The following is a 23027-nucleotide window of genomic DNA, read 5'->3' as shown; positions in this document are numbered from 1 at the left end:
TGGCCCAGTCCCTGCTGACACTCCTTGCAAATGGAGTGGGGCTTTAGGGTCTTGTGGCCAAGCACCCCAGTGGAGGTCTGACTGTGGAACTAGGGTGATATTTATACCTCAGTGAATGGGGCGGTGATCAGTATAGTCTCTCAGGTCAGGCTGTTCGACTGGCTGAAAACTTCCCTGGCAAAAGGGGCGGTGCTTAAGCCAGCTGCCTTCCCCCTCCTCAAAGTGTGGGCGCGGGGCTCAGGGCCCTCTGTAAAATGCTTGCTACCCAGCTGCAGTGACATAAGTCTAGGAACTGAGAGAACGTCTTCAGAAAATTTTATAGTAATTTGATGTTGCTGTAATACCACCCAAGCAGCATCCAACTGGGGTTTCTTTTTGGTTGTTTTTTAAAGTCTTAGATTCTGTGTGTGTGTGCGTGTGTATGTGTGTGTAATAGTACTGATCTGCCCCATTGGGGGAAAAACAAGCTGGTCCTTCACCACCTCTAGTTTGAAAAGCACTGACCTCGATAAGATGATAAAGCCACCTTAAAACCAGCTAAAGATGCAGTTGAGAGACAGGGTAACAATCTCACCCGCGCCACCTGCAAAAATGAGCCCCAGGTCACACGCAGGTGAGTCGGCAGCATTCCCTTTATTGCTTCGGGACACAAATTGCAGCTCGACAGCCCTGCCCTGCCCGCCCCACTCCGGCCCGGGTGGGGCTGGAGGCGAAGGCCCTACCTCGGCGCTCAGCCCCGCGCGGCGCTGCGGCTCCCGGGCAGCGCCGCCTGCCGCCTGCCGTAGCGCAGGCCGAAGGAGTTCCAGTTGTAGGCGGACACGTCCTTCTCCCGCTGCACCAGCACCTTGCCCCTCGGAGACGGGATCAGGCGGTTTCGCGGGGCGCACGGGCCCAGCCGCTGGGGGCCCGCGGAGCTCTCAGGGGGGCACAGCGCGGCCCCCCGAGGCCGAGGCCCGGCCACCTCGGGCTTCCCCGCCGCGCACTGCGGGCTCTGCTCCCAGGGCTCCCGGAGCGTCGCGGGTCCAAGCTGCGAGCCTAGGACAGAGCCACAGGGAGATGCTGAGTGAGGCGGGGGCCCGGAGAAAGGCTTTGGACCACCTCCTCACATCCCCATCTTCGGCTTCCCTTTTGTCGCTTGACCCCTAGGAAGCTCAGCGCTCCACGCTGGGCACCAGCAGCATCTTAGCTTGGGTGACTAGTCCGTTTGCTCCTCTCTCCTTCAACATAGCTATGATTTCAGATATTTCACAGGATTTTCTTGAGTGTCTTTTACATTGAATTCTTCTTCTTCTTCTTTTTTTTTTTTTAAGGAAGCAAGCAGGATAGAGCTTGGAAATAATCAGCTTCACTTCTCTTCACGGCTGGCTGGCCCTGTACCCCTGCTTTTCATCAGGCTCCTACTAGACCGAGCTCCTCGGGGTGGTTGGGGCCATGTCCACTCATCTGAGTCTTTCAGAGTGCCTTGCTCATAGCAGGGCCTCAAAAAGCCTTGTTAAATATATAAAAACTAATGAAAGGCTTGCAGTCATACAAATGAAGAAAGCGAAGCAAAGACCACTGTGCTCCCACACCCTCAGCAAATGTGACCCCTAATAAGCTATATCAGGGCTTCAGCAAAGAAGGGGAACTGGGTCACCTCAACCAGCTCACCTCCCCTACTCCACGTGTAATCTCTCCCCTTCACACTGAGGGCTAATGAGGCTAACTTGGAAGGCACTTCACATGCAAGGCTCATTAAGTTCATTAAATTGTTAGCAGTAAGATAGTGCAGCTAGCTCTCAGGAGACAATGGCCCCAGCCAGTTGTGGCCAGGGATAGGTGGAAATGCGGTCTGGGGTGTGAGTGGGTGTGTGTTGGGTGGAGGAGGATAGTTGACTCTGAGCCCTGCTCTTCAGTGCCCCGGCACTCTCTGGAGGAGAGGAGCGTGGGTGAGTCTGGCCCAGGGTGAGTGATACTCTTCCAAGGAGGGCCCTGGGCCTGGCTGAGATGGGAGGGACGAGGACCTCTTGTCCAGCTACAGCCATCATCCCAGCAGGTGGATCATTACTTAGGCATCACTGTTTTTAGCATCACCTAAAAGGTTTTGCCAAAAAGAGCCAAGAGCTCAGTGTCCCCAGGGCGGTGATGACATTATTCTCCGGGGGATCCAGCCTTACCCAGAAAGAGCACCTGGTCCCAGGAGAGAAGATGTTCTTGGCAAGGGACGCCCGCGTCCACGATCTCTTTGCATTGGAACATCTTTTTTTTTAATTTATTTATTTTAGTTTTGGCAGCACAGGGTCTTCTGCACATGGGCTTTCTCTAGTTACAGCGAGCAGGGGCTACTCTCTAGTCGTGGCAGGTGGGCTACTCTTGGCAGTGGCTTCTCTTGTGGAGTCTCAAGTGTGCACACATCTCACGTGTGCGGGCTTCGCTAGCTGTGGTTCTTGGGCACTAAAGCACAGGCTCAGTAGTTGTGGTGCTTGGGCTTGGTTTTCCTTCCCAAACCAGGAATCAAACCCGTGTCTCCTGCATTGGCAGGCAGATTCTTGACCACTGAGCCACCAGGGAAGCCCCCTTTGGGATATCTATGGGCACAAGGACATCTTGTGTAGAAAGAATGGTGCACGTTCCATCGCTGGAGAGGAACACAGGTCCCAAGAGGCCAGGCTGACCACCAAGCAGCATTAAACCTTGATTCCTGACTTGGGGGTGACCACTAGCTCACGCCCTGTAGAGGGCCCTCTTGGGGAGAGCTCAGCACCTGCTGGGTTTCTGCAGCCTTGGATTGAGTGACTTTGGGAAGGTTTCTTTACCTCTTTGGGCCTCAGTTTCTCCAGCTCTTCAATCCCACAATGAACTCATAAGATTGAGAGGTATTAAGGATCTATCCTTTTGTGTAGGTTTTTTTTGTTTTTTTTTTTTCAGATTCCCCATAAAGGAACTGAGGTCACTGATAAGATAGACTTGCATAGTAAATGCCTGCCCAGCAGATCTGCACAGAGGAGCGGTTGGCATCGAGCAGAGAAGCCCGTGAAGGAGCTCGGGGGTTACCAAGCACCTGCACTTGGGTGAGCCTCCTGACGTCTGTAACGGCAGAAATCCGTCTCTTGCTCGCAAGGCTAGTGGAGCCCCGTGTGTGTTGCATGTGTCACCTTAGGTTTCCACTGTGCAGCTTTACATTCATAGCAGCAGACTAGCCATCTCTGAAAAATGTGGCAACTCTCATTTTGCATCAATTCACTGCTCCCTCCCAACCTTCTTCCCAGACAACTCATACCTGTGGTTCTAGGATTCTCCATGGGCGCCACCTTTTCCAATGTCTCCCTGAAGGCGGTGGCACAAAGGAGAAGCATCAGCTGCCAGGAAAGCAGCACGTTCATCCTGGTGAGAAGATGCAGGTCTTGGAAGTGCCCTGAGTCCAAGACAGAGAGAGGGAGGAGGAACGGGGTTAGGCTCGCTGCCTGGGCTAGGCCCTGGGGCAGAGCCCCGCGTGCAGCAGGCACCTGGAAGGGAGGAGACAACCCTGCCCGTGGAGGGACAAGCCTGAACCAACACAGCATGGAAATAGGACTGAGAGCCCTCGCGCCATATAGTTCAAGCTAAACTCATGCTAAGGTGAAGATCATCAGGGAGGGCCTCCTGCCAGGCAAGGCCAGTAAAGTTAGGAAGGAAAGAAGGGAGGGAGGAGCCATACTTGTGGAAGGGGCAGGACTGCTCAGGTTGGAAAATGGCCAGGGTTCTGAACTTCGGGTTTGCTTGAGAGGAATGTTGGAAAAACGAGGAGTGAGATGCAGTGTAACGATGAGCAGGGAGGGGTTAAGTGAGGTGGGCAAAGAGCTGCACTGAGTGCAGGATGCTGAGGCCCCGGCCATTTCCCTGGCCTGGGAGCAGGGGCCTCTTGCCTGCACGCTAGGCTTTGCCGGAATCACAGCTCTCCATGCTCCACTCTCCCAGCTGGAGCGTGCCTTTCTAAATCTGGCCCAGCCCCTCTTGCTGTAACAGGAACTTCTTTTTTTTCCTTTTTCAAGAAAAAAGGAAGAGGTAATCATCTTGCTTGCTCTCATAACCCTTCATAGCCTTGAAAACCATCATTAAATTGTCTTATTGCCTATAATTCAGGAAAGAGAAAAAGGCTTTCCCTGATGGATCAGGTCGATTGTCTCCACATTCTGTTCTCTGCGGGCCCTGAGAGGGTATGGATTTAATTGACTGTGTGATCTTGGCAGTTGAGGGGGGAGCTGTAGCCTCTGACCCCCTTTTCACCCTCTTCCCTTCTCATCCTCCACTGCCCCCCTCTGGCTCTTCCAGCTCCCAAGGCTGATTTCTCTTTGGAAAAGTCATCAGGCACTTTGAGACTGCCCAGCAAACACAATGAAAGACAGATGGGTGGAGAACAGGCAGCACTGCAGGCTGAGCGGAACGGGTGTGGGTGCCGGATCTAAGGCCGGACCTCCCTGTGCGGTCCGGGGGAAGTGGGTGGGGGAGCTGTTTGTACCCATCGGCTGCCAGTGGCAGCTCAGCCCATCCATCCCTCTGTTCTTGCTCCTGCGCCCCAGTCCCCTCCTGCTCCCTCCGAGATGCAAGTATGGGGTAGGATAAGAATGGTATCAGAAGGACTCAAATGTGGCTGCAGCTCCTCCCTCCCTCCTGTGAGATTAGAACAGGTCCACCCCCAATCTCTGGATCTTATTGTTACCTGTGAAAAATAAGAGCATTGGATCAGACTGGCCACTAACTGTCCCCTCAGATGGTCACTTTCCTTGTAGACTTTGACTCTGTGGTACCCTGAAACCCAGATCATGGCTTTCTGCACCAGCCTTAAGGCCTGGGGCAGGGTGTGGAGTGGAGACAGGTTCAATCCACTAGAGAGAAGAGTGTAAAACTGTTTCTATTGTGGCTTTAGACCATGGATGCACAGGGTCCAGGTCAGTTCAGAAATCATTCCTGGTAACAACAACAGGTATTGCACACCTTCCCCGGGCCTTCTCCTGAGATCTAGTGCAAGAAATTGAGTCATAAGCAGACCGTCTCAAGGTAACATGGCCAGTGATTGACCGGAGGCTTGTGAGCACGTGGGTGGGGTCGGGGAGACCCTGAGCCCCTTTTCACCCCCTTGCCTTCTTATCCTCCACTGCCCTCCTCCGGCTCTTCTAGCTCCCAAGTCTGATGTCTCTTTGGAAAAGTCATCAGGCACTTTGAGATTGTCCATCAAACAATGAAAGATAGACTGGTGGGGAGCAGGCAGCACTGCAGGCCGCCCGGGGTGCTTCAGAGCCCACCGGAGCCTGACCTGGAGGGTCCAGGCAGGTTTTCTGCGGGGGTGGCGCCTGAGCTGAGTTTCTGAGCACAAGTCAGCCAGGTGAATAAAGGTTCATTGACGGCAGTCCCAGCAAGGAAGCCGACGCCAGGAGAAGAGGGAAGTGCCGCCCTCCAGCCTGCCGGGGGGGGGGGGGTGGGTGTTGGCTGGGGAGAGAGTGAGCGATGAGGCTGGGAAAGGGGCCACCAGAGGCTTCATCTCGGAGCAGTGTGAGTCAGACTGGAGTGTGTGTAGATGAGCTTTCGGATGGAGAATTCAGGCTGCTCTTCAGAAGCAGGGTGGTACATGAGGGAGGGGCAGTGGCCAAGCTGTGTGGTTAGAAGGTGGTGTTCCTCCTTCACGCTCCTCTCACTTGTATTGCGTCCTCCCCATCCCAGCAGAGGTAGTGCTTGCATGGGCGCCGTGTGAGGACTTTGCTTTTTCCCTCCTACCTGTCCTGCGCACAGGGGCTTTTAACATGTGGTGGAACTGAACTGTTTGGAAAAGAACCATCAGCTTCCAAGGGCCACAGTGGCGATTTTGTGGTCCCGCTGTCCCAGGGGTTTTGAACCTAGAGAGTAACGGAAACTCCAGGCTTGCTTGGAAAGCTTTTGGGGTGGGGTGGCTCCCTTCTGGGGTGACCCCATCTCCTAGTGCCGGGGCTGGCAGGGCACTCACGAGCTCTTTGTTTATGTCTGTGTTTGCCATCTGCGCAACGGGGAACTGCCCAGAGGAGCCCCCCGTGTTCCCCAGGCCCCTCCAGACGCCTCTGTGACCCCTTATCCCAGCCACGGGGAGCTCATTCACTGCAGTCACTCCCCAGAAAGTAACCCCCAAGGTCCTGGTTTCAAAAAGTGCAAGTCAGTGTATTTACCCTGACATCCCAGTCATCAGGGAAGATCAGCACCCCTTTGGCCTGCCTGGACACATGCCTGCTCCCACCTCGTGAGCCTCCCTGGGTCCGGCCAGACCCCTCCCCTGGTGTGGAGGCTGCGGCCACCTACCTTGCCTTGGCTGTGTCCTGAGGGGTCTCCAAAGGATGACACCACTTGGGCGGGGGGGCACCTGGAGGCAGGCGAGCTGGGCTCCTGGGCTCACTCTCACCGATGCCCTGATCCTGTCCCTTATAAAGCCCGGGGTGACGTCTGCAGGCACAGACCCACCTCTGCCCGCCCCCAGCCCCTCGGAGAGTGCAGCCCTCCTGCTCCCTGCTGCTGGCTCCTGCCTCCTGCCTCCTGGTGCCCGTGGCTAAAATCAGCCTTTTGCTCCCTCTCCAGGAGTCTTCCAGGGCTGGCTTTCTGATTCCTAATAGTTCTTTGCAGCCTCCTCACCCCAGGCCCACTCACAGATCCACTCTGCCCGCAAACAACGTGGAAAGGGACTGTTTGAGGATGGGGGAGGCTCGGCACGCTTGTCCCCCGTGACCCCCCAGCCCTGGCAGCTCAGCTGGGGTCTCTGACCAGACAGCAGCTTCTGGGTTGGGGGCTGGGGTCTAGGACTTGGTAGGGGGATTGTCTCTTTTTTCTTCTCTGCTCCCTTCTTTCCCCAAGCAATTCCTGAGCTCAGCTCAGGGTTTGGAGAGGAACGTGCGGTGGTCAGATGGGCAAGACAGGCATGAGAGCAGCCAGCTAGGAAGGCAGCGCAAAAAGGCAGAAGGCGGGTGTCCCGGGGAGTGCTGAGGGAACGGAGGAGAGCTCTCCAGGTGAGGGTGTGTGACCTGCGGCTCCTGCAGCACCTCGGCCACATCCTGTGGAGCCACAGCCTCGCCATTCTGAAATCGCCGTGAACCTCTCTTCAAAGTGGGGAGGTCTGCTTTCCTTGCATCTTCAGCACCCGCTCCCTGGTTCTGCACAGACGCAGGGGCCCTCACAGAAACGTATTAAATGTGCTCATTGCAGGGGATTCCTGACTCTTTCCTGGGCCTGCGAGAGTGTGCTTTACCCTTAGATGAGGGGCTTCCCAAGACAGACTGGGGCTCTTAGAAGGTAGGGGCACAGCCCTCTACCCCAGCACAGAAGCTGCCTGGAGAGTGTGCTGTGCAGACATCCACCTAATCAGTAGCTGGGAAGCACTTCCCACCATCCTGGGGATTAATACTCATCCCTTGTTTAACAGCTGCAAACATCTTATCTCCCTCATTAGGGCTGGTAAACACCAGGGTTTAATGATGGGCCGTGAGGGCTGGCCTGCCCCTCCTTGGGCGGAGTGATGTCTGTGCGCCCACCCTGAGTCAGAGAGTGGGCTTAGTGGGCTAGAGACACTGAGTCTCGGGCACGTTCACAGCTTAGGGGTTTAATCTCTGCTTTTCCTCTCGTGGGCCCTGGGTCTCTGTTCCCAGCAGTCCTGATGGCTTCCTGCATTGGCTTGGGGATCGAGGTCAGTCCCTCGGCTCCGTCCGTCCTTCTGGACCTGGAGAGGTCCGGATGCGTCAGGGGAATGAGTCAGTGCGGGGTGGGCGCCTGCGAGATGTCTCCCATTTCCTTTCCAGCCCCCTCGCCCAGTGATCCAAGTTCAAGGAGTGCATCTCTGCTGTTCAGACCATTGAACTGGTGCCTTGAAGCCTCTGGAACAGCTGTGGGAGGCAAGAATCATTACTCCAGACAAAGAGCGGGGAGCAGACTCAATATCCAGGTCATTATGAAGCCAGCCTTGAGAGCTGGAGTGCCAGGTGCAGGTATGGAGGGGGCTGCGGGGTGTGCCGGGGGCGGGCGTGTCGAGGGGCGGCCGAGGGCCTCCCTGGGCTTCTAGAGGGCTGTGTTCTCTTCACTCCAGGTGCTTCAGAGAGGGGAGGGGCGGGGCCGGGGACCACCCCCTGCCCCAAGAAAAGGATAGAGGCCCAGTTCTCCAGGAATCTGGCACTTTCTGCTGGGTCACTGAGACCCCTTAAGGCTCCGTTTCTTTGGCTCTAACAGGGAGCTGTTGACCGACACCATTCCCAACACCCACACCTTTGGCACAACTGCTCACAGAACCCTCATCCGCTCTTGCCGGAGAAAAGGGGCTGAGACGGGCCAGCTGGGGAGGGGTTTTGAGGGGAGATGGGAAAGGATCCTCTGCAGCTTCACCAAGTCCGTGTGCTTCCCCCTCCCCAAGGACCACCACCAAGCCATTCACATGATTCACTTACCGAACTCAGGAAGGGGATGTTGGAGGCGCTGCCCAGGAAGCCAAAGGCAACAGGGAAAAAGCCCCTAGGAGCAGAGAGGCGGAGGGGGGATCAGGGATGAGCCGGAGGGGAGGCTGAGGTCCTGCTACAGGCTCCAGCTTTGGCTCCTGGGAGAGCAGGCCCTTGGACCCTGGGTAGGCATGGCTCTGCACCCCTGCTTTTCAAGAGGCAGTACGGTGGGGTAGTTATGAATGAAGGCCTTGGGATCAGACTCCTGGGGTCCCATCTGGACTCCACCTCTCACTGGCCCTTGGGCAAATTCCTTAACACCTCTGAATCTGTTTTCAGTTGTAAAATGGGGTTAATAGTAATAGCATCCACATCTCCACAAAGAACTGCTTGGGAAATGTTTATTTTTGTTAGTCGTCTCTCCCTAGACTGGCTGTGAACCAGCAGCCACAGGTTTCCAAGCCCCGGCACGGATCACCACTGGGGGCTGTGCTCAGACTGTTCTCCCCACACCCCTCCCCTGGCAAGAATGGTGACCCTCCAAAGGGCTTGGGGGCACAGAGGCTGGTGTGGGGAGGGAATAGAGATCTGAATTCTGGCTGAACTACTTCCTTTCCTTGGACCTCGGTTCCCTGAGGTCCACTTGCATTTCTGAGGTCTCTGGTAGCTGTGATTTTCTTCTCCCTTCAATGCTGCTGCAAGCTGTCTTTGTCAAGGTTTACTTTTGGCTAGAACTACTGAGTCTGCAGAGGCCCCACTCGCACTTTTGATCCACACTTGGATCAAGTTCAGATCCTCTGCATGCTCCTTGTGAGAGTTCAGGCAGCGGCAGCCTCTCTGGGCCTTGGTTTCCTTATCTACAAGAGGACAGCCCTACGGTGGGTTGTGGAGATGACAGAATGAGAGGAAAATTGTGAGCCTGCTCCGTGCCTGTGAGGGGCTTCACAGATGTGAGTTCACTGTCCCTGTCTGACTGCTAGGCTTGCGGGCAGGTCGTGGGCCTACTCCCAGGTGCTGGGCACAGTGATGGGCACACAGCAGGCACTCCATGTTTGCTGGTGGGTGTGCCTGTTCCTCCAGCTCGCAGTGTCCACCAGGGGCCCACCCCTGTTCCCAGCCCTTCTGAGTCTCCGCCTCTTTCGGGATAAAGTCCGGCTTCTGCACGCACTGCCAGTCACGCTGCCCACACCCGCTGGAGCCTGAGCTCAGCTGCTCAGAGGCCCTGGGGTGCCCATCGCGAGGCCCGGGACCTGTTCTCACCTGAAGAGGCTAAAGAAGCCATAGGTTTCTAGGCACATGCCCAAGAGAGGCCAGCGCAGCAGGACGATGACCACGCCCCCCAGGAAGAAGCTGGTGCCCTTGAATTTGTGCCTCTGGAAGAAGAAGGAGAACGTCCTCCTCAGGCCGATGATGAGAGAGAGGCCAGTCAGGAACAGCAGCTGTGAGGAGGGAGAGCAGTCAGGCGGGTGAGAGTGGGCACGCTGGCTCCGAGCCCCCGAGTCCGTGGCCAGGCGCGGAGCCGCACCGGATGGGGGGCAGAGGGGTCGGGAGGGTGAGAGCAGGCACGCTGGCTGCGGGACCCCCGCCCCCCGCAGAGTCCATGGCCAGGCCCAGAGCCGCACCAGATTGGGGGGCGGGACCTGCTCCTTCTTCAGAGGCCGATGTATCAGTGAGGGCGAGCCAGCGGGAGCCCCGAGTTACTGGGGCTGGTGATGGGCAGAAGGACCCAGAGGCAGGGAACCCGAGGCCTTTGGAGGCCTCTCGCTTGTCACCCAGCTCAGCCTGGTTTCTTGGATCCCAAGCACTTCCTCACGTATGATATTTCTCGTCACACCTCCCAAGTAACGCGGAAAAGACTCCATTTCACAGAGGCTGAAGCCAGGCCTGAGTAGGTTGGGCAGCCACACCCGAGTCCCAGGGAGCTGGTGGAGCCCCGGCCCTCCACCCCGCGGCCTGTCGCCACCTCAGCCAGGCTCCTCCCGAGCCCTGCGAGCGCCTCGGGCTCCTGTCAGACTGAGCTCTCGGCCCTCTTCCAGCATGTTCCGTGCTTTCCCGTCTTCTCCATACCTCTGCTCTAGCAGATCCACCCACCTGGAAGTGCTTTATCCTCCCCACACTCTTTCTTTAAATTCTTTCTCGTCCTTCTCTCACTGTGCGTACTCTTTCCCCCAAGCACCTCTTTCTATATTAGGTGTATTTATCTTACAGTGACTTTACCACTGCCCCTGCCTTCCTCCCCAGCCATGAGGTTGATGTCACATTCCCCTCCCTGGGTGGTGGGATTCTGAAGGGAGGGCCAGTGTCGGATTCATCTGAATTCCCGCCCCCCACCCCCAGCCCAGGGCCTCACCCGGAGCTTAGCATGAGAATCCAGGTCCTCAGGTCCTCTGTGCCCGGGAGGCCTTATTGTCCATCCCCAGCCACCAGCCCTTGCCTGCCCAACGCAGGTGGCACACGATGCCTGGCTGGACCCAATCTGAGTAAACTCGGGGCCGACCCTCCCGGCAGTGGAGACCTCACGCAGGTTCACAGGGCTGGAAGACTCACATTTCCGAAGGCCAGCAGCACCGAATCAAAGTACAGGAGCATTCCAAAGAGGATGAAGAAGATGCCGAAGCCAGTGGTGCCCACACCAATCTCTGCAATGGGCAAGGAAGTTGTGGTGGGATGGGTTTGGGGAGCAAGCTGGGATGCTGCAGCTGCCCCCGTCGTCCCTGGACAGGTGCCCTCCGGGGGTGGGAGGCAGGGTGGCTCTGCTGTCACCCGGAACCTTGGCTTCCATGCTCTCAGAGGAGGATGGGAAGGAAGGGGCAGGTGGGCACAAGCCTCCGTTTAGCGCCTGGAAACTGCTGCTGGGCCCTGCCCACACCCTGCCCTCACCACAGGAAGCCGGTGCTGCCCTCGCTGCTTCTATTTGCAGTTCCCTCTTGTCTTCAAGATCTTCTGACTTCTTCTCTGCCAGATCATTATCAGGGTTGTGACTCCGGCTGAACACAACCCGTTGCCTGCTCTGTCCCTGTTTTCTTGTAGTTGGGAGCCACTTGATGCCAGCTCACACCCGGGTGAAAGAGTAGCACCAAAGACTCATCGCCACAGCCCCAGAGGACCTCAGACCTGCTCAGCTGGCCTGGCCTATTGCTCAGGAGGCTTGTCCTCCTGATGATTCTCACAGCCTCTCCTTTCTTTTCTAAACTGCTCTGGTCACCGACTTTCCAGTGATGACCCTTCACACTTGATAGGGAAACAGAAGTCATCGACCAGATCATCACCTGGAAGTCTGTACCGCAGCCAGCAAAGTGACTGCCCCATACTATTTCCCACAGAAGTTACACCATTCTACGTTCCTAGTAGTGATGTGCAAGGGATTCCAACTTCTCCACATCCTCACCAACACTTGTTACTTTCTGGTTTTTGCTCTGTTTTGTTTCTGATAGCATTCATCCTAAAGGGTGTGAAGTGGTATCTCACTGAGGCTGTGGTTTGCATTTCCTTGATGATTACTAATGTTGAGAATCTTTCATGCACTTGTTGGTCATTTGTGTATCTGTTTTGGAGAAGTGTCTATTTAAGGCCTTTGCTCATTTTTAAAACAGGTTGTTTGGATTTTTTATTGTTCAGTTATAGGAGTACTTTGTATATTTTGGATAGTAACCCCTTATCGGATATATGATAAATATTTTTCCTATTCCTATATTTCCTATCCTATTCAAATATTTTCTCCTATTCTGTAGGTTGCCTTTTCACTCTCTCGTGTCTTTTGATGCACAGGAGTCTTAAATTTTTATATAGTCCAATGTTTTTATTTTCTCTGTAGTTGCCTGAGCTTTTGGTATCACACCCAAGAAATAATTGCCAAATCGAGCATTGTGAAGCCTTTCTCTTCTGTTTTCTTCTAAGAACTGTTTTAGATCTTACTTAGAGCTAAAATGAACTTTAATTTTTATATGTGGTGTAAGGTAAGGCTCCAGCTTCATTCTTTTGCCTGTGAATATCCAGTTTCCCCAACATCATTTGTTGAAAAGACTGTCCCTTCTCCACTGAGTGGTCTTGGTGCCCTTGTTGAAAACCATGTGCCCAGGTATGCCAGGGCTTGTTTCTGGGCTCTCTTTTACATTCCATCCTTCTCTCTGTTTGTCTTCTTGCCAGTCTCACTGCTTTGATTACTGTAGCTTTGTAATAAGTTTCGAAATCAAGAAGTTTGAAACCTCCAACTTCGTTCTTCTTTTTCAAGATTGCTTTGGCTATTCAAGATTCCTTGAGATTCATGTGTATTTAAGAATGAATTTTTCTATTTCTGCAAAAAATGTCATTGGGATTTTGATCGATTATTGCAATAAATCTGTAGACTGCTCTGGATAGTATTGACAGCTTAACAACAACATTGTCTGCCAATCCACAAATATGGGTCTTTCTACATATTCAGTTCAGTTCAGTTCAGTTCAGTCGCTCAGTCGTGTCCGACTCTTTGCGACCCCATGAACTGCAGCACGCCAGTCCCCCTGTCCATCACCAACTCCCGGAGTTTACTCAGACTCACGTCCATCAAGTCAGTGATGCCATCCAGCCATCTTATCCTCTGTTGTCCTTCTCCCCCTGCCCCCGATCCCTCCCAGCATCAGAGTCTTTTCCAATGAGTCAACTCTTCGCATGAGGTGGCCAAAGTACTGGAGTTTCAGCTTTAGCATCATTCCTTCCAAAGAAATCCCAGGGCTGATCTCCTTCAGAATGGACTGGTTGGATCTCCTTGCAGTCCAAGGGACTCTCAAGAGTCTTCTCCAACACCACAGTTCAAAAGCATCAATTCTTTGGCGCTCAACCTTCTTCACAGTCCAACTCTCACATCCATACATGACCACAGGAAAAACCAGAGCCTTGACTAGACGGACCTTTGTTGGCAAAGTAATGTCTCTGCTTTTGAATATGCTATCTAGGTTGGTCATAACTTTCCTTCCAAGGAGTAAGCATCTTTTAATTTCATGGCTGCAGTCACCATCTGCAGTGATTTTGGAGCCCCCAAAAATAAAGTCTGACACTGTTTCCACTGTTTCCCCATCTATTTTCCATGAAGTGATGGGACTAGATGCCATGATCTTCATTTTCTGAATGTTGAGCTTTAAGCCAACTTTTTCACTCTCCTCTTTCATATTCATCAAGAGGCTTTTTAGTTCCTCTTCACTTTCTGCCATAAGGGTGGTGTCATCTGCATATCTGAGGTGATTGATATTTCTCCCAGCAATCTTGATTCCAGCTTGTGTTTCTTCCAGCCCAGAGTTTCTCATGATGTACTTTGCATATAAGTTAAATAAGCAGGGTGACAATATACAGCCTTGACGTACTCCTTTTCCTATTTGGAACCAGTCTGTTGTTTGATGTCCAGTTCTAACTGTTGCTTCCTGACCTGCATACACATTTCTCAAGAGGCAGGTCAGGTGGTCTGGTATTCCCATCTCTTTCAGAATTTTCCACAGTTTCCTGTGATCCACACAGTCAAAGGCTTTGGCATAGTCAATAAAGCAGAAATAGATGTTTTTCTGGAACTCTCTTGCTTTTTCCATGATCCAGCGGATGTTGGCAATTTGATCTCTGGTTCCTCTGCCTTTTCTAAAACCAGCTTGAACATCAGGAAGTTCACGGTTCACATATTGCTGAAGCCTGGCTTGGAGAATTTTGAGCATTACTTTACTAGCGTGTGAGATGAGTGCAATTGTGCGGTAGTTTGAGCATTCTTTGGCATTGCCTTTCTTTGGGATTGGAATGAAAACTGACCTTTTCCAGTCCTGTGGCTACTGCTGAGTTTTCCAAATTTGCTGGAATATTCTACATATTAGCATCTTTTAAAATTTCTTTTAGCAACATTTTTTAGTTTTCAGGGTACAAGACTTTTGCCTCTTTAGTTAAGTTTATTCCTAAGGATTTTATTCTTTTTGATGCTATGGTAAAGGGAATATGTTGCTTCCTTTTAAAAAAATTACTGATGAGGTACAACTTAAAGTTTACATTTTATTGTTTATATTGTTTTGCAACTCACTTTATTTACTTAATATAGCTAAAATGCCTTATTTTCTTTTTGTTGAATATGAAAATCATTTGTTACGATGAATAGAGAAAGAGCTAGAGTGTCTTTTTCAACTACAACATGTATAGCTTTATTAAAAATAGCTTAATTTTTAAAAAGAAAACACATAGGTAAATTTTAAAAATAAAATTTTTACTGGACTTGTTAACTAACATCTCAGAACTGATCCTCGGCATCTCTGTGAAATTGGTATTATTGCCATGTTTCTATGTGTGTGTGCTCAGTCAGTCAGTCATGTCCAACTCTTTGTGACCCCATGGACTGTAGCTCACCAGACTCCTCTGTACATGGGGTTTTCCAGGCAAGAACACCGTAGTGGGTTGCCATTTCTACTCCAGGGGATCTTCCCAACCCAGGGATTGAAACTGCTATGTCTCCATAGAGCGTTGTAAAAAGTTGCTAAAAGTTTGGTTGTTAAGAGCAGAACTAAGAAAACAAAATAAAAACAGAATTATGAGGACAAGGCTTACTGGCTTCATTATATTTACAACTGAAAGAGAATGAAACACAATTGTCTTTCAGGTAATTAATCTTTCCTAATCTGTGCCCATGGCTCAGTGGGTAAAGAATCTGCTTGAAATGCAGGAGACACAGGTTCGATCTCTGGGTTGGGAAGATCCCCTGGAGAAGGAAGTAACAACCCACTCCAGTATTCTTGCCTGGAAATCCCATGGACAGAGGAGCCTGGCGGGCTACAGTCCATGGGGTCGCAAAGGAGTTGGACACGACTTAGTGACTAAACAAAAACAACAACTTGTTATCATACAGATCTTAGGAGGAAATTAACACCGGTTCCAGTGTAGAAATAAGGCTAAAGGCTTTCCTTAAAAGAATCATTAAAAATACAGAAATGAGATTTGTACTGAAACCTCATTCAACTCATATTCAAAAAAAAAAAAAAAGCCAGCCTAATTAGTTCTCCCTTTTGGCAGAGTTGGATTTGTTAGGAACCAGCACAACATCATTTCTCTCAACATATTGCCCCACCACCAGAATCCATCTGCAACAAAGAGCAATTCCTCCTGTTTCTGACAAACCTCTGTAATCTATTCAAGCTTCCTATTTCTACCTTCTAGAATGCCTGCCCATATTAAATCTCTTAGAGCCCAAGACACTGGGCAAAATACAACCTCCTTGGTCGTTATGAAGTTTGTGTTCTTTCCATTGCATGATTTTTCTACCCTCAGGGACAATAAGGGCTTCCCCAGTGGCTCAGCAGTAAAGAATCAGCCTGCAATGCAGGAGACACAGGAGAGTGGGTTTGAGCTCTGGATCAGAAAGATCCCCTGGAGGAGGGCATGGCAACCCACTCCAATTTTCTTGCCAGGAAAATCCCATGGAGAGAGGGGCCTGGCAGGCTACGGTCCATGGGTTTGCAAAGAGTTGGACATGACTGAAGCAACTGAGCGTCCATGCATGAAGAGACAATAAACTGAGGATCAAGAAGTATTTCTACCTTGTTGTGATTATTTAACATGGGCCAGGATATTGTGGAGGAAGACCACAATCTGAATGACAAAAATATCTTAAGTTTTTATGACCACTATAAAAACCTCTTATTAGAGGTCAGGAGATTAACACTGATACATGACTACCATCCAGCGCTCAGCCCCATTCATGTTTCATCAGTTGTCCCTATAATACCATTCCCAGCAAAAAGGTCCAGTTCAGGGTCACAAGTGGCATGTGCTTGCCTTGTCTCTTCAGACTGTTATGTCTAGAACAGTTCTGCAGTCTCTCCTTGACAGGACCTTGACACTTGGAAGATCTGAGCTGGTCATCCAGTAGCACTCCCTCTATTTGGGTTTGTCTGATGTCTCCACATGTCTGTATTCGGGTTATGCAGAAATATCAGCAAGAGGTGATGCCGTGTTCTCCTCCTGCCACTGTCAGTGACGCACGATTCCCATTTGACCGCTACTGAGGATGTTTCTTGAAGTCGGAGTCTGCAGGACCCTCCACATAAAGTGACTCTCCAGCTTCCACCACGACCCTGCCAGACGCCCCCCTCCTCCTGGCCAGCTGAACCCCACCCAGCGTGAACCCACCAACCTGGGGAGCGCTCTGACGCCCGCCCTGGGCACTGCCCCGCTTCCGGAATTGTTGAAGAAGGAGGGAAAGGGGAAGAGAAAGAGCCTGTTTCTCTTTACAGAATTAACAGCGCTGACGAATGGTAGTCATTGTTAACACTGGTGAGCGCATGGTGCCAGGCAGTCTAAGCGCTTCGTGCGTATTAACTCATCTCGTCTTCATAACTGCCTATGCGGTAGGTATGCATGCCCCCCATTTCACAGACAGAACTGAAACGTGAATGGTGTTAACCTGGGCCCCGGGGTGCACAGCCAGCAGCAGCAGAACCAGGGTGTGAACCCAGCAGACCGACTCTAGAGAAGTGACTTGAACGCCCTGTCCAGCCCACTCCTGCCCCCACCCCCTCTGCAGGAACTGCTCTGGCCAGGGTCTCCGGACATCCAAAGTGCAAAGGATAGGGGTCGGGCCTCCTCTGTCAGCAGCTGGCTACCCCCTTCTTGCAGCATCCTCTAGTGGGCTCCGAGACACCATATTCTCGATTTCTTCCTGCTATTCTGGCCGCTCCTCCCAGGCTTCTTTGCCAGCTCCCCTTTCTCTCTCTCCCTCCCGGGGTCTGAACTACTCAGGGCTTCAGCTCCAGCTCATTTCTCTTCTCAATCTAGTTGCACATGGACTCCCACTTCTTTAAGTATCTCCTGTGTGCTGACAATGTCGATATTTCTCTCTCTAGCTCTTGGCTTCTTTGAGCTTCCAAACTCCTATCCAGCTGCCTACTTGGCATATCTGCATGTTTTTCTCTCTTCAGGACATCTTGAACTCAACAGGTCCCAACTGAGCTATTGGTTTCCTTCCTTAAAGCTGCACTTGGCTCAGTTTTCCCCAAATGAACAAAATGTCATCACCATCCACCCTGCAGCTCAAGGCAGAAGCCCAGTGGCCTCACAGCTCCGCCACCCGCTCCCCATTCGATCCACAGGTAAGTGTTATTGCTCCTTCCTCCCAAGTGTATCTTGAAAGCTGTCCGTTCCTCTCCACGCTTACGACTTAATTCTAAACCACCATTTCCTCTTTCCTGCACTCTGCGACATTCCCCAGTTAGTCTCCTGCTGCGTTCCTGCCCCCGTTATCCCTTCTCCATACAGTCGTCAGGGGTCTTGGGAAACATGCAGTCTACTCGTATTAGTGCAGCGGGCAATCCGTCATGGCTTCCCGTGGGCTTAGAAGGAAAGAGTCCTCCCAGCCGTGCCTCGGCTCCCGGGCCCATCACGGGGCCTCGGCTTGCTTTTCCGACTGCATCTCCTGGAGCAGGGCAGGCAAGAGTATGATCCTCGCCCGCCACACTCCGAGCACATCCTTGTTTCCAGGACGGGCCTTCCTACCTCAGGGCCTCTGTACACAGGGCTGCTTCCCACTTGTTATCTGGCTGACACACACTCCGCCTTCGGGTCTCAACGTAAATGTCAGTTTCTCAGGGAAGTTTGGTCTTCTCTCCATTCCTGACTTAATTTGGTTGCCTCATTTTTCTCTCTCGCAGGACTGACTTAGCACATTCTTCTTAGAACTTAGCACATTTTGGTTTAATAAAATGTAGGCTTGTCCCCGGGCTCAGGCCTCAGCCCTCTTTATTTTTCCTCCAGGTCAGTGTTTCTCAACTTGGTGGGTGGGGGGAGGGCTGATAGATGGTGGTTGGCAATTCTGTTCCCAAGAAGGAAATGGCAACCCACTCCAGTGTTCTTGCCTGGAGAATCCCAGGGACGGGGGAGCCTGGTGGGCTGCCGTCTATGGGGTCACACAGAGTCCGACACTACTGAAGTGCCTTAGCAGCAGCAGCAGCAGACAGGCTGATGGTCACAGTCGGTGGTGAGAGTGTGCTACTGCCATCTAGTGGGGAGAGGCCAGGGATGCTGCTAAAAGCCTATAATAGGAACTTCAGTTCAGTTCAGTCCTCAGTCCGACTCTTTGCGACCCCATGAATCGCAGCACGCCAGGCCTCCCTGTCCATCACCAACTCCCGGAGTTCACTCAAACTCACGTCCATCGAGTCAGTGATGCCATCCAGCCATCTCATCCTCTGTCATCCCCTTCTCCTCCTGCCCCCAATCCCTCCCAGCATCAGAGTTTTTTCCAATGAGTCAACTCTTCGCATGAGGTGGCCAAAGCGCTGGAGTTTCAGCTCTAGCATCATTCCTTCCAAAGAACACCCAGGACTGATCTCCTTTAGGACGGAGTGGTTGGATGTCCTTGCAGTCCAAGGGACTCTCAAGAGTCTTCTCCAACACCACAGTTCAAAAGCATCAATTCTTCGGTGTTCAGCTTTCTTCACAGTCTAACTCTCACATCCATACATGACCACAGGAAAAACCATAGCCTTGACTAGATGGACTTGATTTGACTTGTTGGGCTTGACTAGATTTGTTGGCAAAGTAATGTCTCTGCTTTTTAATATGCTATCTAGGTTGGTCATAACTTTCCTTCCAAGGAGTAAGTGTCTTTCAATTTCGTGGCTGCAGTCACCATCTGCAATGATTTTGGACCCCCCTAAAACAAAGAACTGAAAGTCATATCCGACTCTTTGTGACCCCACGGACTAATCCATGGAGTTCTCCAGGCCAGAATGCTTGAGTGGGTAGCCTTTCCCTTTTCCAGGGTATCTTCCTAACCCAGGAATTGAACCCAGGTCTCCCGCATTGCAGGCGGGTTCTTAACCAGCTGAACCACAAGGGGAGCCCACAAGGGAAGAATACTCAAGTGGGTAGCCTATCTCTTCTCCAGTGGAACTTCCCCCCCCAGGAATCGAACTGGGGTCTCCTGCCTTGCAAAGAACTACCCTGCCCGCAAATGTCAGTAGTGGGGAGGCTGAGAAACTGCACGCCAGACAATCTCATGGTTTAAATACTATCTGTATGCTGGCAATTCCCAGATTTCTCTGCCTTCCAGACTCATATACCTGACTACCTACTTGACCACAAACTCAGCATGTCTAAAACCCAACTCCTGCTTTCCTTCTCAACCCTTCTAATTGCTCAGGCTGTAAATATTGGAGGCACTCCTGAGTTCTTTCTCTCACACCCCACATCCAATCCACAGCAAGCCCTTTGGGCAGTTTGCTCAGCGCACGCCTAGCACTATTTCCCACCACTTTGATGCTACCACCCTGGTCTCCCCACCATCTGTCAGCTCAGAGCGTCTCCCCGTCACCGTCTCCTGCCTCTTACCCGGCCTCTCTGTTGCTGTCTACTCTCAGGCCAGTACTCAGAGGGATCTTTTAAAAACGTAAGCAGATCTACCATGCCTCTGCACAAACTCTTCTAACGGCTTCCTGTCTTCTGCAGATGAAGCTGGAATCCTCACGCAGCCTGGCTGCTGGGTGGCCTCCTGACCAGCCTCCTGCCGCTCTCCCGTCCTCGCTGAGCTTCACCCACTCTAGCCGCCTTGTGTTCCTACCCAATGCCTCCGGGCTTTGGCCCTGGTGTTCCCCTCTCCCAAGAAGATCTCTCCCTCCATACAGCTACGTGGCTTTGCCCCCTCAATTCCCATGCACTTTCCCTGGGGAGTTTAGTGACCACTCTATACAAAGCAGTAACCCCTCCTACTCGTCACTCGCACGCCTCTTTACCCTGTTTTATTTTTGTCCAGAGGGTGTATCACCACCTGACATACTACATACTGACCTCTTCATCGGCTAGTTACCTGTTTCCTCATCCTGGAGTATAAGCAGAGAATATATGTTTCATGCATTGGTGCATACGCTGTGCCCAACACAGTGCTTGGCACATAGAGGAGACAGTGAATGAATGGATACTGTCTCCAGTTCACGGATGAGACACTGGCTTTAAGTAACTCACCCAAGCGAAACTCACAGAGCCACAGTTCTCATCACTTTTCCCGGCCCTGGGGACTACCTCCCTGTCCTCTCTCGGCAAGAAATGGGAAAGACACTTAGGAGTGAAGACAGGGTGATTTAGGGAGAGGATTTGAGTTTAGTTTCTGATAAGAAGGTGCCAGGGCTACAGGAGACTTTAACAGTTTGTGGGGGAAAAAGTCTGAATAAGAGGCCTTCTAGGTTCACCCTTGCAGTACCCCCAGTTTCAGAATCCTGAATGGGGATGGGATCAAAGTGGTGAGCCTGCCAGTTCCTCTGGGCAGCAGCCTCTGGCCTCCTGGGAGCCCTGAGCAGCCCCCACCCCGGACGGCAGGGATCCCAGCTGGCCTCAGCCCTGCGGCCTGGAGGAGGCCAACGTGGCAGCTCCCAGCCACTGGCTCCAGAGGTCACCTTGCAGGTTCCCCAGGGCCGGCCAGGCTGGGAGGGGCCGCACCTCCCCGCGCCCCAGCCCAGCCCCCTCAGAAGCATGGGCCCAGCCCCCAGCACTCACTCTGCCATTCGGTAATGGAGATCATGTCGAGGGCTGCCTGGGGGACGCTCCAGGAGGAAGCTGGCCAGGGGCAAGGAGCCCTGGGGACCGAACCTGGACATGCTCAAGGGAAGCTGACCCTTGGTAAGTTGTGAAATGAGCCTCTGGCAAATCATTAACACAGACACACACCTACATGCACACAGACACACACACTCACCCACATACACTCACATACAGGGCTGCTTAAAGTCACAGTTTCTCCCGGAGGGCACTGCTCCCTCCCTCTGGGAAGTCCACACCCATCTGACTCCTGTAATTCCTCCCAACCCATCCACTGAGGCTGAGTTCTGCAGTTTCCATCTCTCTGGCAAATCTTGGACTGTTTAGGGAAGAACTGTTTAGGGAAGTACCTGGCTTCCTTACATGGTTTGGTAGATGGTGTGGGAAGAGTTGGGATCTGTTTCTCTTTGGGAAAGTACTATTAATAAATTCATTTGTTGATTAAATTCATTAATAAATGCAGTATGAACTCAGAAGTGAAGTCAAAAGCAGTATTACCGTAATACCTCCAGCCAGTGTTAAGGGATGCATAATGCAAATTCAAGTTGGAACCGACCAAAAAAGATAGCCCACAACCAAAGGCAAAGGAGAAGCCGCAACACGATAGTAGGAGGGGTGCAATCGCGTTTAAGATCAAACCTCATGCCCCCCAGAGATGCTTGGAGGGCACAAACAAAACCATGCATGCACCAGGACCGAGGGAGAGGAGCAGTGACCCCCACAAGAGATGGGCCAGACCTGCCGTGGTGTCTGAAGGTCTCCTGCAGGGGCCTGCTGCAGGGACAGGGGCTCCGGCAGCAGCAGTCCTGGGAGGTGCGGCCTGTGGCCCAGGTCCTCTTGGAGGAGTCACCATGAGCCCCACTGTCGGGCCGCCAGGTGGGCAACTCACAAACTGGAGGACAATCATACCAAAGAAGTTCTCACTGCTCTGAAGGTTCCAGGCCCCACCAGACTACCCAAGTAAAGGGACTCAGTATCCCCGGGGAATCTGCCTTTGAAGAGCAGCGAGATTTGATTGCAGAACTTCCATAGGGCTGGTGAAACAGAGACTCTTGGCGGGCACGAACAAAATCTTGTGCACACCAGGACCCAGGAGAAGGGAGCAATGACCCCACAAGAGACTGAGCCAGACTTGCCTGTGTGTGTGGGAGTCTCTGGTGGGGTGTGGGTCGACAGCACGGGGTCAGGGCACTGGCCACAGCAGTCCTGGGAGGCTCAGGGTGCTGGTGTAAGTCCTTTTGAAGGAGGTCGCCATTACAGCCATTACCCCTACCAGTTTGGCCTCAGGCCAAACTACATGGAGGGAACACAGCCCCACCCATCAGCAGAAAATCAGATTAAAGATTTACTGGGCATGGCCCTGCCCACCAGAGCAAGACCCAGTTTTCCCCACAGCCAGTCCCTCCCATCAGGAAGGGTCCACAAGCCTCTTATACTCATCCATCAGAGGGCAGACAGAAAGAAAACCAGAATTACAGGAAACTAACCAAACTGATCGCATGGACCACAGCCTCGCCTAACTCAATGAAACTATGAGCCATGCTGTGTAGGGCCACCCAAGACAGGCGGGTCATGGTGGAGAGTTCTGACAAAACGTGGTCCACGGGAGAAGGGGATGGCGAGCCACTTCAGCTTTCTTGCCTTGAGAACCCCATGAACAGGATGAGATGGCTGGAGGGCATCAGTGACTCAGTGGACATGAGTTTGAGCAGACTCCAGGAAACGGTGAGGGACGTGGAAGCCTGGCGCGCCGCAGTCCATGGGGTCGCCAAGAGTCGGACACAACTGAGCGACTGAACAACAATGTTAATAGATTCATCTTGTAAGCAGTTGGATCGCTTTGTGCTGATGCCCACGCTAGACGCCGGGGGCGACAAGCAGCTAATTGAGACCTGTTGCTGACCGTCTGAGAGCGCCAGATTCAGTTGACTCTAGGGCAGAATGTCCCAAGGGTGTTAGACACACAGCTTCGCCCCTTTCCCCCAGCGTTGTCCGGCTCTGGACTGTGAGGCTGAGCTGTGGAAAGATGAATCTAGGCTTGGGGTGGGGCTGGACAACGAGTCAGGACGCTCGGTTCTAGCCCGCCCACCTGCTGTGCAGATGCGGCTGTGT

General features: G+C 52.4%; 2 protein-coding genes and 1 long non-coding RNA gene across 8 annotated transcripts; 1 reads left to right on the top strand and 2 right to left on the bottom strand.

Annotated features, from left to right (window-relative positions):
• Positions 1-614: 614 nt before the first annotated feature.
• KISS1 (KiSS-1 metastasis suppressor) lies at positions 615-7257 on the bottom strand. 2 transcript variants are annotated; one of them, XM_086345720.1, is made up of 3 exons: positions 6283-7257; positions 3260-3394; positions 615-1035 (listed from the first exon to the last, which is right to left on the bottom strand). In XM_086345720.1, exons 2-3 carry the CDS (start codon positions 3360-3362, stop codon positions 731-733), a joined length of 408 nt encoding a protein of 135 aa, XP_086201846.1. In that variant the 5' UTR covers positions 3363-3394; positions 6283-7257; the 3' UTR covers positions 615-730. The 2 variants fall into 2 exon arrangements, with proteins under 2 accessions (XP_086201846.1, XP_086201845.1); XM_086345719.1 differs by having other exon boundaries at positions 3260-7257.
• On the top strand, positions 1287-21391 carry LOC147357139 (uncharacterized). Of its 5 annotated transcripts, XR_015143809.1 has the most exons (6): positions 1287-1944; positions 2908-3050; positions 7767-7952; positions 16316-16735; positions 17359-17476; positions 19833-21391. It is a non-coding gene; the product is annotated as an uncharacterized LOC147357139 (long non-coding RNA). The 5 variants fall into 5 exon arrangements; XR_015143808.1 differs by having other exon boundaries at positions 16316-17476; XR_015143807.1 differs by having other exon boundaries at positions 16316-21391.
• On the bottom strand, positions 7410-21007 carry GOLT1A (golgi transport 1A). The gene is made up of 5 exons (XM_086345721.1): positions 20874-21007; positions 10941-11032; positions 9654-9832; positions 8406-8469; positions 7410-7850 (listed from the first exon to the last, which is right to left on the bottom strand). The coding sequence occupies exons 1-5, from the start codon at positions 20896-20898 to the stop codon at positions 7812-7814; spliced, it is 399 nt and encodes a 132-aa protein (XP_086201847.1). The 5' UTR covers positions 20899-21007; the 3' UTR covers positions 7410-7811.
• Positions 21392-23027: the final 1636 nt, after the last annotated feature.

The sequence above is a fragment of the Bos grunniens genome, chromosome 16 (assembly GCF_055505025.1).
Source record: "Bos grunniens cultivar Pamir isolate PY7600 chromosome 16, Bosgru_T2T1.0, whole genome shotgun sequence".
NCBI lineage: Eukaryota > Metazoa > Chordata > Mammalia > Artiodactyla > Bovidae > Bos > Bos grunniens.
The sequence above is the reverse complement of the archived record's forward strand: the minus strand, read 5'-3'. Positions and strand labels throughout refer to the sequence as shown.

Coding starts and splice junctions, on each gene's coding strand:
- KISS1 (XM_086345719.1), bottom strand. CDS start 3,542: ATGCTGTGTTGGTTCAGGCTTGTCCCTCCACGGGCAGGGTTGTCTCCT. Junction 1,036..3,259: donor GGAGAATCCTAGAACCACAG/GTATGAGTTGTC, acceptor GCTCTGTCCTAG/GCTCGCAGCTTGGACCCGCG.
- GOLT1A (XM_086345721.1), bottom strand. CDS start 20,898: ATGATCTCCATTACCGAATGGCAGA. Junction 8,470..9,653: donor GGCTTCTTTAGCCTCTTCAG/GTGAGAACAGGT, acceptor CTCTGCTCCTAG/GGGCTTTTTCCCTGTTGCCT. Junction 7,851..8,405: donor ACATCCCCTTCCTGAGTTCG/GTAAGTGAATCA, acceptor TGCCTCCCACAG/CTGTTCCAGAGGCTTCAAGG.